This window comes from Ornithodoros turicata, chromosome 6 (genome assembly GCF_037126465.1).
Source record: "Ornithodoros turicata isolate Travis chromosome 6, ASM3712646v1, whole genome shotgun sequence".
Taxonomy (NCBI): domain Eukaryota; kingdom Metazoa; phylum Arthropoda; class Arachnida; order Ixodida; family Argasidae; genus Ornithodoros; species Ornithodoros turicata.
In genome coordinates, this window is record NC_088206.1 from 2,477,159 (window position 1) to 2,490,775 (window position 13,617).

Sequence of the window (13,617 nt, forward strand, 5' to 3'; positions counted from 1 at the left end):
CATGGGCAGTCTTCAATGATCATTGAAACAAATGACCATTGAAAATGCGTGTAGTGACACCAAGTGTGTGACGTGTCAACTTCCCAAAGAGTATTTTATTCAACGTTCCCCTACAGGTTGACAACGTTACGCGCTAGGTGGCGCTACACGCACTTTCAATGACGATTGGTTTCAATGACCATTGAAGACTGCCCGTGTGACAGGGGTATAACTCGCAACTATAATCGGAAGTTAATTGAAGGAACGCAAAATTACGTATCACGAGGAAACCAGCTCCCGTGGTATATAGTGGTTAGGATGCTCGCTTTCCACGCACAGACTGGGAGGGGACACGGGTTCGAATCCTGTCACCGGCTGTACCTCACTCGTAGCTACAGTTGCTTCGCGGCGCTAATACCCCCCCCCCCCCAATAATAGGAAAAACATATCACAAAAAGGATAGCCCTTGAAGAACTACACAAATGTATGCCCGCACTCTCGACGCCAATGCGCAAGCACATAATCAAGTATACAATAATTAATCCACTGACCGAGTGTTGCTCAAAGCCACACGCTTGCTTCCTTGATATATATATATATATATATATTATATTGATTTGATATATTATATTTGATATATATATTGATATATATATTTACAGGCTTTGACCTCGCAATCCAGTTGGTATTTTGTCTATACATTGTTATTGTGCATAAATAAAATCTGAATCTGAATATAGGGCTAAGTAAAGTCAGTAAAGTTACGAGGCTCGATACTTTTTGTTTTGCCGTTTTGTTTCATTTTTCTTTTTCCTTTCATTTCTTTTGTGGGAGTATAGCAGAATTCGTCAGGTGACGAATTCGATACATTCAATATCTTCCGTGTTTTTTTTTTTTTTTTTTTTTGTTTATATAATCAAACTCAACTTGTTTTGCCGTCACGGTGTTGATCGTTCCAAGCTCGCGAGTATACGATATTTATCGCACGATTAGACTTTTCGTAAGGCGGCTTATCGAGCTCGTGTTCGCAACATGGAAGCAATATTGCATCTTCAGTGTTCATTTTCGATATTTCAACTCCAAATGTTCAAATGTGTTTCGCAGGGCGTGTTTGGCATCATTTGTATCGGGGTTATGTTTTTTTTTTTACGTCTAGGTTTTTTTTTTAATTCGGTGTTAGAGCCGCGAAGCAACTGTGGCTATGAGCGACGTACAGATATGAACAGATGGAGAGAGGACAGCAGGAAGGAGTGGGAGACAGGGGGGATTAGTACGCGCCCTGTGCCTACTTCAGGGGGAACTGTGCCAACATTTGTCTGGAAAGTCTTCTGAAAACCCAGGAAAAAAAACCTCAGACAGCACAGCCGGTGGTAGGATTCGAACCCACTACCTCCGAGTCTACACCACCAACGAGCAGGACGCCTTAACCCACTCGGCCGTGCCGCTGGTCCGCGGTTATGTACAGAGCTTCTTTTTTGGCGTATTTACTTTGGCTCGTATACTGAGACCGGAAGCAAAGTAGATGGCGCGCATTTATTAAAACACTACATCACCATCACCACGTTCACTTGACCGTTTACGCAGCACGGGGCCTAACATACACGTCAAGAGCTCGAGCATCCGAGCGTCTAAAACAAATAATGCATGCAATGTTTTCTTTTCCATAAACTTACACGTCCGCGCACCTGCCAGAAGTGCAACCGAAAGGGTTATGAAGTAATTTGGTCTCAGGTAGACGGAGCCACCATCGAGGGATTACCAGCCCCTCTCATCTATCATGAAGGCAACGGGGGAGTAAAAAGGTTCTCCATCAACGCATGTAGGAATCCAAGCGGGGGCGCTGGGGAGGGTGACGTGGGGGTTGATGTCGTGATTCGCTTTAACTGATTGGTGGAGAAGCCCCGTAGAAGTGTACATCACAAAGGTAAATGGAGTAAGGTGATCGCTGAGTACAATACCTATTATGTTGGCCCGTTTTGTTGTAGAGCGTATGGAGAAGAAGAAGAAGAAAACGCGCATGGATCCGCAAGAGGGCAGTTCCAAAGCTAAAAAATTGCTGCTCTTGAATCCTCATTGTGCTTGAGGTCACATTGCAAAAAAGAAAAAAAAATCACTAAACCTTGCTGACAGGATTTTTTAATTCTCTTTCGTGTGACGTCGATCACCACATAGCAGTTTCCACTCTTTGATCTGCGAAGCTTCAGAACTATACAGATCCAAATCAAAAGTGTGTTATTTGTCCTCGATTATTTATTATACATTCTCTAGCGGTCAGCTGGATAGTGGTGACCAGTACGTCTCCAGAGGGTGTGTGCTATCGCGCTATTGCTTCAGTATTTCCCAAACTTCGCCGCCCCGCGGCCCATAAAATATAGACGCCCCCCCCCCCCCCCCCCCTCGGTTTCCCTCGTGGCGATAACGCCAAAACGATACGCTGACATTTTGTTGGAGCGACATTCTGAGCGAGTTCTCTGGGCCAAAAAACATCTTGCACAACAGCAGGTACACTTGTGCTTTCTCTCTCCAGAGATGATGTTTTTTTTTCCTCTAATTTGTGGGCCGCTTGGCGTGCCCAATCGAGACTTGTCGCGATCCCCCTGGAGGTCGTGACCCACAGTTTGGGAATCACTGGCTTACGTCATTCCACAGTTAAACGTGATTCGTCTTTCTGTTCTATCGCCAGAACTAATACGACCGATATTGACATGTCCTTTGAATCGCGCTACGAAGAACGAACGATAACGCAAAGCGCGTTATCAGCGATCATATACTAGTATTGGCGACTGCTTAATTAGGGCACCGTAAACTTTATTTTAATGATGCTGATGATGATGACGATCGGCGTGTGAGGGCACCATAGTCGATAGTATCGTTAACGAGAGTGAATACATTGTCACCATGACGAAGGTCCTCTCCCTGGTTTTCTTCTAAATAATCAATCAATCAATCCTCTTCATTCGATCCTTTCTCCTTTTGCTGAAGACATGACCTTCCTCTGTATGCAGTGCCCTTCCTGAGAACAACACAACCGACAGTTTTTCCTAGACTCTTCCTTTGTTGTATTTATTATATTTTTATTCGCGTACTTATTATTTATTTTTCACTCATGCGCCTGTTGCGCGTTCTGCAAAGGTCTGTCCCCCAAATTGCCGCCCAGTTCCTGCTTCTCCTTCTCATTCTTTTCCTCAATTCTCCGATTGATCAAAACCCCAACGTGTTGATAGCTTTCATCGATCATCCAACTAAAAAATATCGAAGTAACGCGCATTTAAAGTATGCAACTTCCGCAATACTAATTCGCATCGATGTATATACTGCGTCTGTATGCGAGACTGCGTGGGGTTTGGTCTGAGAACCTCCGTGCGACGTTAATTGGAGTGCCTACATGGCCAGCGTGGGTGTCTTCTGCTTGCCTTTACAAAAACCATGTTCGGCGAAAAGGAAGGAGACCTGGCCGATGAATTGTGAAACGTGTTTACTGGACCTCTACGTGCTCCGTATATGTCTTCGGTCGTTCAGATCAATAGTTAACAGTATATGTATTTCATGCGCGTATATATGACATATCAAGGGGGCCTATAGACAGGGCGGTGCTTCGGGGTCTTCAAGTCCTCCTGAAATGTAGTCGACCAGGAGTAAGATTTTGCGCTATTTATTCGCGGTTCGCTCATAGGAATTCGCTCAAGTGCTCAGCAAAATGGACCACCACTGGCTTGGGATAACCTTATTGCCATCAACAAGTCACAGCGCGTTGCCCACGCGTTGACATTGGTCAGTCTGTTGTTTTACGTCGCAACCTCTCCTCCCCCGCTGCCGTCCCATCTCCCTCCCCCCCCCCCCCCCGATGAAAAATTCCTCTCACAAAAGAAGTCAATGAGCAGAAAAGGGTCGCGTCCCTATACACGACATCCCTCCCCCATGCATGCTGCCCCAGCAATCAAACTCGCAGCAACAATATTTCAAAGACGCAGCAGCAAACAGTAGCCACTTAGACAGGAATCCCAGTCGCCCCGCTTGGACGACTCTCGGAAAGGGTAGAACCCCCCTCTCCAGATCGTCCCATCGGCATGCGCCCCACCCTACTACGAATCAACCAGGAAAGATTAACAGAAATTAGAGGTACCGAGCGAGAAGACACACGGGTGAGGAGAACAACGCCCCGCAGGCCGACCAAGTTGAAGGTCCCCTTTCCATCTTGGCCAGCGAACACAAGCGGGACGATTTTCCTAGTTCGGTTTCGGCAAGGGGTGGTGACGGAACCGCCTGACGCTGCAGCTTGTTTTGTTTTTTTGGAGTCATGCTGTCCCGACGACATTAGTCTTGTTGTATGTGGGGAGCTCCTGGATACTGGTGTCGTGATTCGGAAAGTGTGTTGTGCTCTGTCGATGGTGTTGAGGAGATTTGAAGAAACGAACGCCTGCTGCGAGGAGTGCTTGTATAGTTGTGCGCGGTGGTGGTGGTAGCTGTGGAAGACGTGTTCCTCCGTGTAGAACCTGAAGAAGAAGGTGGAGTTGATGGGCAAAAGGAACTGCAGTTAAGAGCGGTTCGTATACGGGTGCATCGAGAAACTGGAAGAGAGATCAAAGTGCACGGTAGATCGCAGAAGACAACCGCGTAAGACATGGCTTCCAGGACGGAAGATCTGAACACGTGACGAAAAAACGCCTCGTATTTCCGATTAAGGATAACCACTTCAGCGATCACTCTCGCACGTGAACAACACGTCACGTGATTCAATTTTGAGACGCACCGTTCTTCGTTATAGAGTCTTCAGTAGCGCGCTGGGAGCGCCAATCCTGAACTCCGTGTCAAGAAACAAGGCTGTGGCCCACTACAACTCTCCACCCGCCGCACGACTTTCATCGAGGCTTCTGTCATACTACTTGCTAGGGCGTCACTAGGAGCACGGTTTCTCACGGTCTTGCACACGCGGTCCGTCATCACGTGACAGGTAGACGTTTCGGCTTCAAGCATGATACCTTTCCGTCGGCGGAGGTGACACCAAGTGGTCGGCTGGGTCGTTCTTCGTCGTGCTCTTACACCATCTGACGCACGCTCAAAATATTGTGATCACGTGATCGTATATGCTGGTGCTAACCCAGGACGCCGACGACATGGTAAGTCATGTGGTTCACTTTATCCATATAGCAGACGAACATCAGAAACAGGTGGACGTAGCTCTGAAATATGCTTTTCTTCTGGTTTTGCTCAATAGCTATAGGATTCTTTACAAGTCCATCAGTTTTAAAATTCATCGAATGTACTTGTAGTCGAGACATCGCTGTGTCCAACGATACCCGGCTATGGACGCCTTCGGCTTATAGGACTCGTAGTATTTCAAGAATAATTGCAAGTCCCCGCCAAGGACTTGCTTGTTTAATTATATACTATACAATGTGTGCGAGGTTTATAGCATACAGCAAGATGTAACACATAGCGAGGCTCGAAATATACATTACTAAGATGCAGCTCAGCTGATGATGCAGCACTCGTATTCGTCTCCTTTTTGAGAAAGAATACATCGGTGCATGTTGTGCATGCACAACATAATATGCATCCTCTTTTAATCTGCAAAGAGGCACTATAGTGCAAAGTGTGTACAAAGCGTACAGGACGTATATTTCACTGTTAAGGTTTAATCGCGATATCGTTTTTCTCTGAGGGGATTAGTTGGAATTAAGCCGATCGGTAATTTATGTCCTCGCTTCCTCCAAGTTAGGTGGTCCAAGTCTTGCGTGAGGACGGCGTTAGCGAGATGTATTTTCCAACGCGCATTACAGAAGTCTTTGAAGGATTTCAACTTCGTGAGACCACTGATCAGATGGAGGCTCTGTATATGGAGGTAATTAATATAAAAGTGACAAAATACAACTGGAGCTCCCTCATTCAGAATTCAGCTGCCCAGAAATATCTTTGTGCTCCTGCGAGCCATGAAACAATGTGACAACGGCGACGTTTTCAAGAGTTTTTACGTGGATTTTTCGCGTTTTAGTGAAGTTTTCGGGATTTTTTTCGCGCGGCGAAAAATGGTTCGCAGGAACTGGCTAAAAGGTTTGAAATGGAGTCACAGTGCGCGTTTTAAGCTCATATCACCTCAGGGGCGGATCAGGAAGCCACTCCAAGGTGGGCGTACATGAATCTGAATTTCTGCCTCGTATATAGTATCCAGACTGTATGACGAAGCCACGTGGGGAATAAATAAATCTGAATAAATAATTTTGAATAAATTATGAATAATAAAATTTTGAATAAATTTGTGCGAACAGGGTACTGAGTAATGATGCATCAATGCAGCATTTGCATGTTGGTACCTCCGTTCTGGGCAGATTTCGGGTAATGCGTATACTATAGATCGAAAACAGTGCTCACTTTCAGTATTCAACGTCGTAATCGTAATCTTTATTTAGTCAATATTCCAAAATGTACAGAAAGCGGGACTGTGAGGGAAAGCCCTGTAGTACAGTCCCAACACAGTTCAAGAATTAACAGCTAAAAGATACAGTTTAGTTGTGATTAAGATATTGTTAAATCGATATAAGATTTTAAAAAACAGTACTTGGGGAGTTACCCGACAACTATACTACACTTATAAGTTACTAAAGAACACAAACGTGTTACGCGCCATATGAAGGGATGTGTTCATGGGTGTGCCGGAACTGAACGATACTGTGGCACGCGAAAATAATATTGCGCTAGACACACACACAAGAAAAGCATTTGGTAGACTCAGTTCGATTGATTTCCGTTTTATAGCGCTACAAACAAAAACTGGTTAAGTTGGTGATAAACGATAATGTTATGAGTAGCAATGCAACGCTTGGTTTAATAATACGTACTTACTAAACTTCTTATGCATAATAGCAAGAAAATGCGATTCGCAATTATGACTGTCATCCTTCGGTACAATGGTAAACAAAGTTTTCTTTAGTAATTTACTTTAAGCTTACCAGATAGCGTATGATCCTACATTAATACTTCGATATACAACTTGTCCTAAATCTCAGTGATTAACACATTCATAAGGTCATACATTAATGTATGGCTAGCTTTTCTGATAATCACATTGTACAGCATTCAACTTCAGGTCTGCATACAAATTACAACGATGAACATTGCAAGACAGTTCACAGAAAACAATAATGAATATAATAATAATAATGAAACCCGCGGGTACATTCAACTCTGTCACCATCTGACTGCCGGGGATTGATGATCGTGGTATAGCGGGCACCAATATAATGGAACCAGTAGTGGGTACTTGTAACTGATTGTAACTGGTCTAGTAACTAAAGCTTTTACCACCTCTGGTGAAAGTAACTGTAAAATATAACTGTAACTGAGTGACTCAGGTATGTGGGATATTTTCCTACACAACGGTTCCCAAACGTCGCTTTGTTACTTGTGTGTCCTTTATTAACGCTTTTAACATGAGGATGACATGGAAACAATTACAAATGACTGTTTTTTTTTTTTTTCCAAAAGTTGCTTTGTCGTTCTTTAGAACGGTGTACGAGGAAGCTCCTGTCGAATGGCGTTTTAGCGTGGAAAGGGATGTGTTTGGACGATGAATAGTTACTGGCAATAACTTCGAAACGCAGCTATACACTGATTAAATCATCGCGAGCACGTGATATGATTGCTATAGGACAATACAAGCGCTAAAATGAAGTTGTTGAGCGTTATCTTATACACGGCTTTCGTTGGCGAAAAGGTAACTGTAAAGTAACTGAGCTACCTAAACTCGCTAACCGTCATACAATTACGCCTCGGGAAAAAAAAAGTAACTTTAATTGGAACAAATTTACTATTTCCGCGAGCCAACTGTATATGCTGTGACTGATAGCTACTTCCTCGAAGAAACTCACTCAAGGCTGGAAGGAACTAACCCCTGCTTTCTTTTTTTCCTTTCTTTTTTAAAATCTTATACATTCATCTATCACGAACGCTATACCTGAGCTAGGTATATACAGACGAGTGTTGCAACTGTCTTCGCTAGTGTTCAACGCTTTGATTTTATGATCTCTTTAAAATGCCCCCTTATCTCTTCAAGAATCGATGTTCACCGTCTCAGTTTGACGGAGTTCATTTCTTATTCCGTAAACGGAGGAGTTGTTTGGCAGAAATTTACGTCTTCTGGAATGCGGGACCCCCGACTGATAAGGTGCACGACAGAGATAAGGTGTCAGCTTAGCGGGCGTGATAAATAAGCGCCCCATAATGTGCCAACAGTATACGGGTCCACTGGCACTGCCTGGCGGTGAGTCTCTGACATGGACTGTATATATATACATCGATAAATTGTAAAAGAAAAAAGAAGGAAAGAAGATACTCGTAGTGGATTCTCTAGATTTTAAAGAATTCCGTTGCCAATTCGATGCGATCCCGTATGGAGTTAAGCCGGTAGACATGCTTCCCCAATATTTCCTGTTTTACGAAAAAGAGAGAGAGAGCCCCTGTGGGCCCTGGTTACCCGAAGCCAGTGCATGTCTACCCGGGTTATCTCACATGGAAATAACACACATCACACACACATGAAGTAAGACGGAACACGGAACAACGCGAGGATAACGCGGAGTCGGCAGAGCTAAGGCGTATTAACGTAACACACAGAAGACACCGATATCTCCTAAAGAGGAAATTGCTGTCTTTCGTATACAGGGTGTCCCAGAAAACGTGTCATTGAATTATAATAATAATAATAAAAAACACCACCTAGAGTCAACGGCATTTGTTCTTACTGGGTTTTTGCCACCTCCTGATGTGGATGCGTGTAACGCAAGTTTAATTATGTAAATTTTTGCGAGCTTAAATTTGCCAAGTAAAGGTGACTTTTTTCACCCCACCAATGTGAAGAGTGTGTCTAATTTACACAAATTAATGATAATTGACAGGGATGTTCAGGAGCTATCCCATCGGAAAAAAATAGCCGAACATCATGCTCTACGGAGCTCCCACAGGATAGCGGACGATGAATTTTTCAGCGCAATCTTTGTCAGTCCGACGAAAGGAGGTTGGAAACCCAGCCCACCCCGGCATCGCAGAAAGAGATAACACAGGCATGGCTTATCGAGTCCGACTTTCGCTGGGAGAATGCTTTCCGTCTCCCAATTTTAGGAACTGCTACTTTTTCTACTATCACTCTGTGGGCTGGCTTTGGGATCCTCCTTTCGTCGGACTGTGAGCGATTGCGCTCGAAAAGTCATCGCGCGTTATGGTCCGGTGCTCCGAAAAGCATGATGTTCGGCTATTTTGATAGGATAACTCATGAATATCACTGTCAATTATCATGAATTTGAGTGAATTCGGCACGCTCTTCATATTGGTGGGGTAAAAAAGTGGCCTTCACTTGGCAAATTTCCGAGTTCAGTTCGCAGATATTTTCATAATTAAACTTACGATACATGACATTCACATCAGGAGGTGGCAAAATCCTAATCAAATGCCGTTAACCGCTTGATTCTAGGTGGCGTAGTTTCTTTATGATAAGACACGTTTTCTGGGACACCCTGTATGCGTTCCAGCACCCGAAGTCTGGTACACATTTCTTCATTCAAATGAATGCAAAACCCCGTGTGACTTTTTCTCTGTGTGACAGAGGCCTATATGACCCCCTTCCCACCGAAAAAATAATAAATAAAGAAATAAATAAAAGTAAAAAAGTATTTAAAGAAACGATCGCGCCTACATGGATTGCATTGGTCTGTAGAAAGGGGAAAAACGGTGGACCTTACAGCATATACGACGAAAGAAACGCACATCATGTGCACATTACATTATTTTAAAGAACACGAAATTATGGCGAGCCATGCCTCCTTAGTACATACAACGATGGCCGTGCTCCATAAATGTCCCGTGGCCACTTTACGAACGCGTACTGCATCTTCAGGAGCCAGGTGGCTACCGACGCAATATGCCAAGCTGTGAAAAGCCGCATACGCTAGCGGTCGATGGTGAAGCTATGCCGTTTATTCCACGCGGCAGATGTTGTTGTGGATGGTATAGAGGGCGCGCACTTCGGGAACGCGCCGAAAGGACCAAATTCAGCAGGTGCGCCCAGCGCCTATCGCATACTAAGAAGGAAGACGTACGGGATTATTTTGTAGAGCTGCGGAAGAAGGTGCAGCAAATGTTATTTTGGCATCGCGCGACATGTGTTGTACAAGTATTTGCCAGCTGGTACGTCGCGGAAATATCCTTTTCCCGCCTTTTGTGTCTTCATTAGTTCAGGTACCTACCGATAGACAGTTTTAAAAAGATGCGCGCGCCATCAAGCGCGAGGCGCAAAGCAGCATGGGAACTTTGAGGGGCCCTGCTCTGTCGTCTGCTTCGGTCATGGTTTACCCAGGCTGCTGACGCTGCTGCTGCGCACACCGGGAATGTTGTTGTTGTTCTTCTTCTACCTCCGCCACTGAACGACTTTTAATGCTGTGAGACACTCGAAGTTCCCATGAGCCCTTGCGTGCCACAGGTGGCGCTTGTTTTTCTAAAAACGCTTACTAACGCTTTCTAACGCTTGTCTCATCCTACAGTTGGCGATACAAGGTCTATTTGTCTCCTGCATTCAGTGTGTAAATGGAAACTGGGGGGCTGATAAAACATGACTCTCGATCTGTCACTACTAGCTTCAGCAGTGCACGTAAATGTTGCTTGTCACACGTCCGTTGCAGAGGTTCTGAGAAATGGCCTTTTCTTTTCTTTCTTTTTCTTGTGTTTTTTTTTTTGCACTCTTAAAAACTCTCTTATTAAAACTTATTAAAACTCTTAATAAAGCTTGTATAGATTCGAAGCCGTTGCTAACGCTATAGGTTTCGTTTTTGATTTGACTCGCTATTAGCACCGCGACACGAATATAGCTATATACAGAGTGGTGTACGGCCGTGGACAGACAGATGGCGGTTAGCATGCGTCCTGGACCGACTTCATGGAAGAACTCCAAGCAGCCACTACATCTTGGTACAACATTGGTCCAATATTGGCGATACCGGTGCTGTCCTCCGTCCATCTGTACACCGCTCTGTATGGCGACAGTTGCTTCGAGGTGTTAACACGAAATGAAAGGACGTTTATTTTGCAGTTTTCTATACCTACTTTACTTCGCTAATCGGCGGCTGAAATGTTAACATTCCGGACGACTACATGTACACGCACACAGACACACGAAAGCAACCGTAACGAAAGAAAAAAAAAAATGCCGAGGCTATAAGGAGAACAAGAAAAACACACACGAACAAGGTTCCAACTCTCGGGATAGTTTTGCTGATTCCCTCCTCCTAAAGGTATGCCACAAGCTGGCTTGCTTTGTAACCAATACCTTCAAGGAAAGCAAACTTCACGCCGAAACACTCCTACAAAGAATTCTCAAGCCGAAGTCCCCCCCTCAAAATTACAAGTTAAACATGTCTATTGCCTCGCAAACGCGCCAAACGACTTTTACCTGTGTGTCGGCACCCGAAACCGCAGCAAAGTCCTCCAATTTCCCATTTTTAAAACTCTGTAAAGTGCTGTCACCTTTCAATCTCTATTGTAACCAGCCTCGAGTGCTGGTGTCCTTGAGATACCTCTCGGCAGGTAAAGGTAAGGCTAGAGTCAACAAAGCATCTTTTTTTTTTTTTTTTTAAGGAAAGGTATTGTCGTATTGTCACGAGCCTAATTCGTTTTGCTGGCAGCCATCGGGGTCCGTAGATCAAAGGGGCGAGCCGAAACGTCCTTTGACGACTGTACAACGACAAACACCTTTATTTTGAGCATGATGATTTGGGGTGTTTCGTCGCCGCAAGCCATATACACTCTTCCCCGCTGCGGTAATTTCGTTGACGACTGCACTTATTTGGACAGGTTAGACAAAAACGGAGTTTTGCGTTGTTGCTTCCATCCGTACGCGAAAAGCAGGGTCGTTTTTACGACTATGTTTGTGAGGCTTAACATACAATCAATTGTCGGCAGACTTAAAAGGAAAAAAAAAATGACGGAATGCGCTATTAAGAACCTGAGCAATTAATTTTGGAATAGGAGAGGGTAATCTTAAAGATGACTTACGCCGGGCATTTTATTATTATATCGAGGGCATTTTCTGATTTGTTTTTGTAATGGGCAGGAGCTATTTATGGAAAACGATAAAAAAATTGCCTATAGGACGAACATTTGACCCTCAACTTCGTGCGTTGTATTTAAATGCCATATATTTAATTTCGGAGTCAATTTGCTTTGCCCGCGTAACTCGGAAGTTTTCATTAAACGGTCATTTCGGTTGAGTTTAAGGTGATTAATTGCATCTCTAAAATTGCATGCTCCGCTTTATGTAATGAGTTGAAGCGAAAAGCTGCCGTTTTCGTAATGGCTTTTATGGAGTAAGAAGTGAAGGCTTTTTCGCGTGAGTTTCGTGGTTAATGTAGTCAACTTAGTAGCGTGGGGCTTGGCTAGGCAACAGTGAGGATTACGAATCTGGTATTAACAATATCCTTTCGTAATAATTCACTCTATCGAGTGTATTCAAGTGACTTATATCACTTGATTTGATAAGATCATCGTGTCAATTCAATGATTTTCTATCACTGAAATGATACAAAAATCGTCACCGACACTTTTGCGATTGTGCTACTTAAAACAGTCGCACGTCACTTTTATTTTCTGATCCCTCTGGTAGCACAGCGAAGTAATGGGGGCTATGAGAATGTAGAGAGATTTTTTTTCTTTTACCAATCAAATTAATCAATCAGAGAGGACAGTATAGGAGAAACAGGGTGGGGCAATGCGCGTCATGAACCGAATTTTCATCACTATTTCATCTCTGCGTATGTGTTTTTAATGTAGCCAATCATGATATTAAATATGTCTCTGGCAGCGTTATCAGGTTTATCAGGTTCACACGGTATCGCAGTCACAAGGATACCGATTCGGTTGGATTGAATAACAACACGTGCTTTTACAGAAAAAGAAAAAAAAATCGTCCATAAGACGCGTCCCCACTTCAGTTTCCATAGCTATACAACTAAAATGTCAAAAAACATCTCCAAAAATCATCCATCAAAAAAATCTCCGTCAAAAGTGAAGCACGACGTGTCTTACAGGGGAAACATACTCTTTACAAATCTCATTATTTTTTGCTACGTGTTCAACATAAGAAGGAACAGAAATCTAGTCCGTCAACTGCATACGCCGTTGGAGATAAGGTGTCGCAATAACGCGCCAGGAGAAATACTGCAGCGCCACCACAAAGCGTATAGTGTCATGTGACCAGTCGTAAGAGTCAATACGGAAGCAGAGTGGGCATGATGGGTTACGTTATGTCGCGGAGGAGCGAACGTGACCTCTCTGTGTCCCAGTCATCCTATCTGCGGCGCAGTAATATTTTGAGATCTGACGGACTACACTTCTTTTCCTTCTTAAGCTGAACACGGCCATACGGGTAGTAATGTCATTACTGTAATGAAGTTACAGTAATGAAACGTTACTCATTACATTACTGTACTGAAGTTACTTACTTAACTCATTACATTACTGTAATGAAGTTACAGTAATGAATTACTTTTTCGTAGTAATTGTAATGTAATATCATTACGTTTCAATTGCAGTAATGAGTAATGTAGTTTAACTAAATTCTAGCTGGAGTAATGAGTAATGTAATTTAATTACATTTTA

The 13,617-nt window shown here is 43.7% G+C and overlaps 1 protein-coding gene across 4 annotated transcripts in view; it reads left to right on the top strand.

Moving 5' to 3' along the window:
* LOC135398817 (transcription factor AP-2-epsilon-like) overlaps positions 1-13,617 on the top strand; it is a 210,661-nt gene that overhangs the window by 87,652 nt on the left and 109,392 nt on the right. Inside the window, exon 1 of one of the 4 annotated variants that reach the window (XM_064630316.1) lies at positions 4,242-5,096. The exons of the other annotated variants lie outside the window; for them this stretch is intronic. Within the exon in view, the coding sequence (XP_064486386.1) occupies positions 5,064-5,096 (33 nt within the window). The 5' untranslated portion in view covers positions 4,242-5,063. Of the gene's footprint in view, positions 1-4,241; positions 5,097-13,617 lie in introns of those variants that run through there. 4 annotated transcript variants of the gene reach the window in all.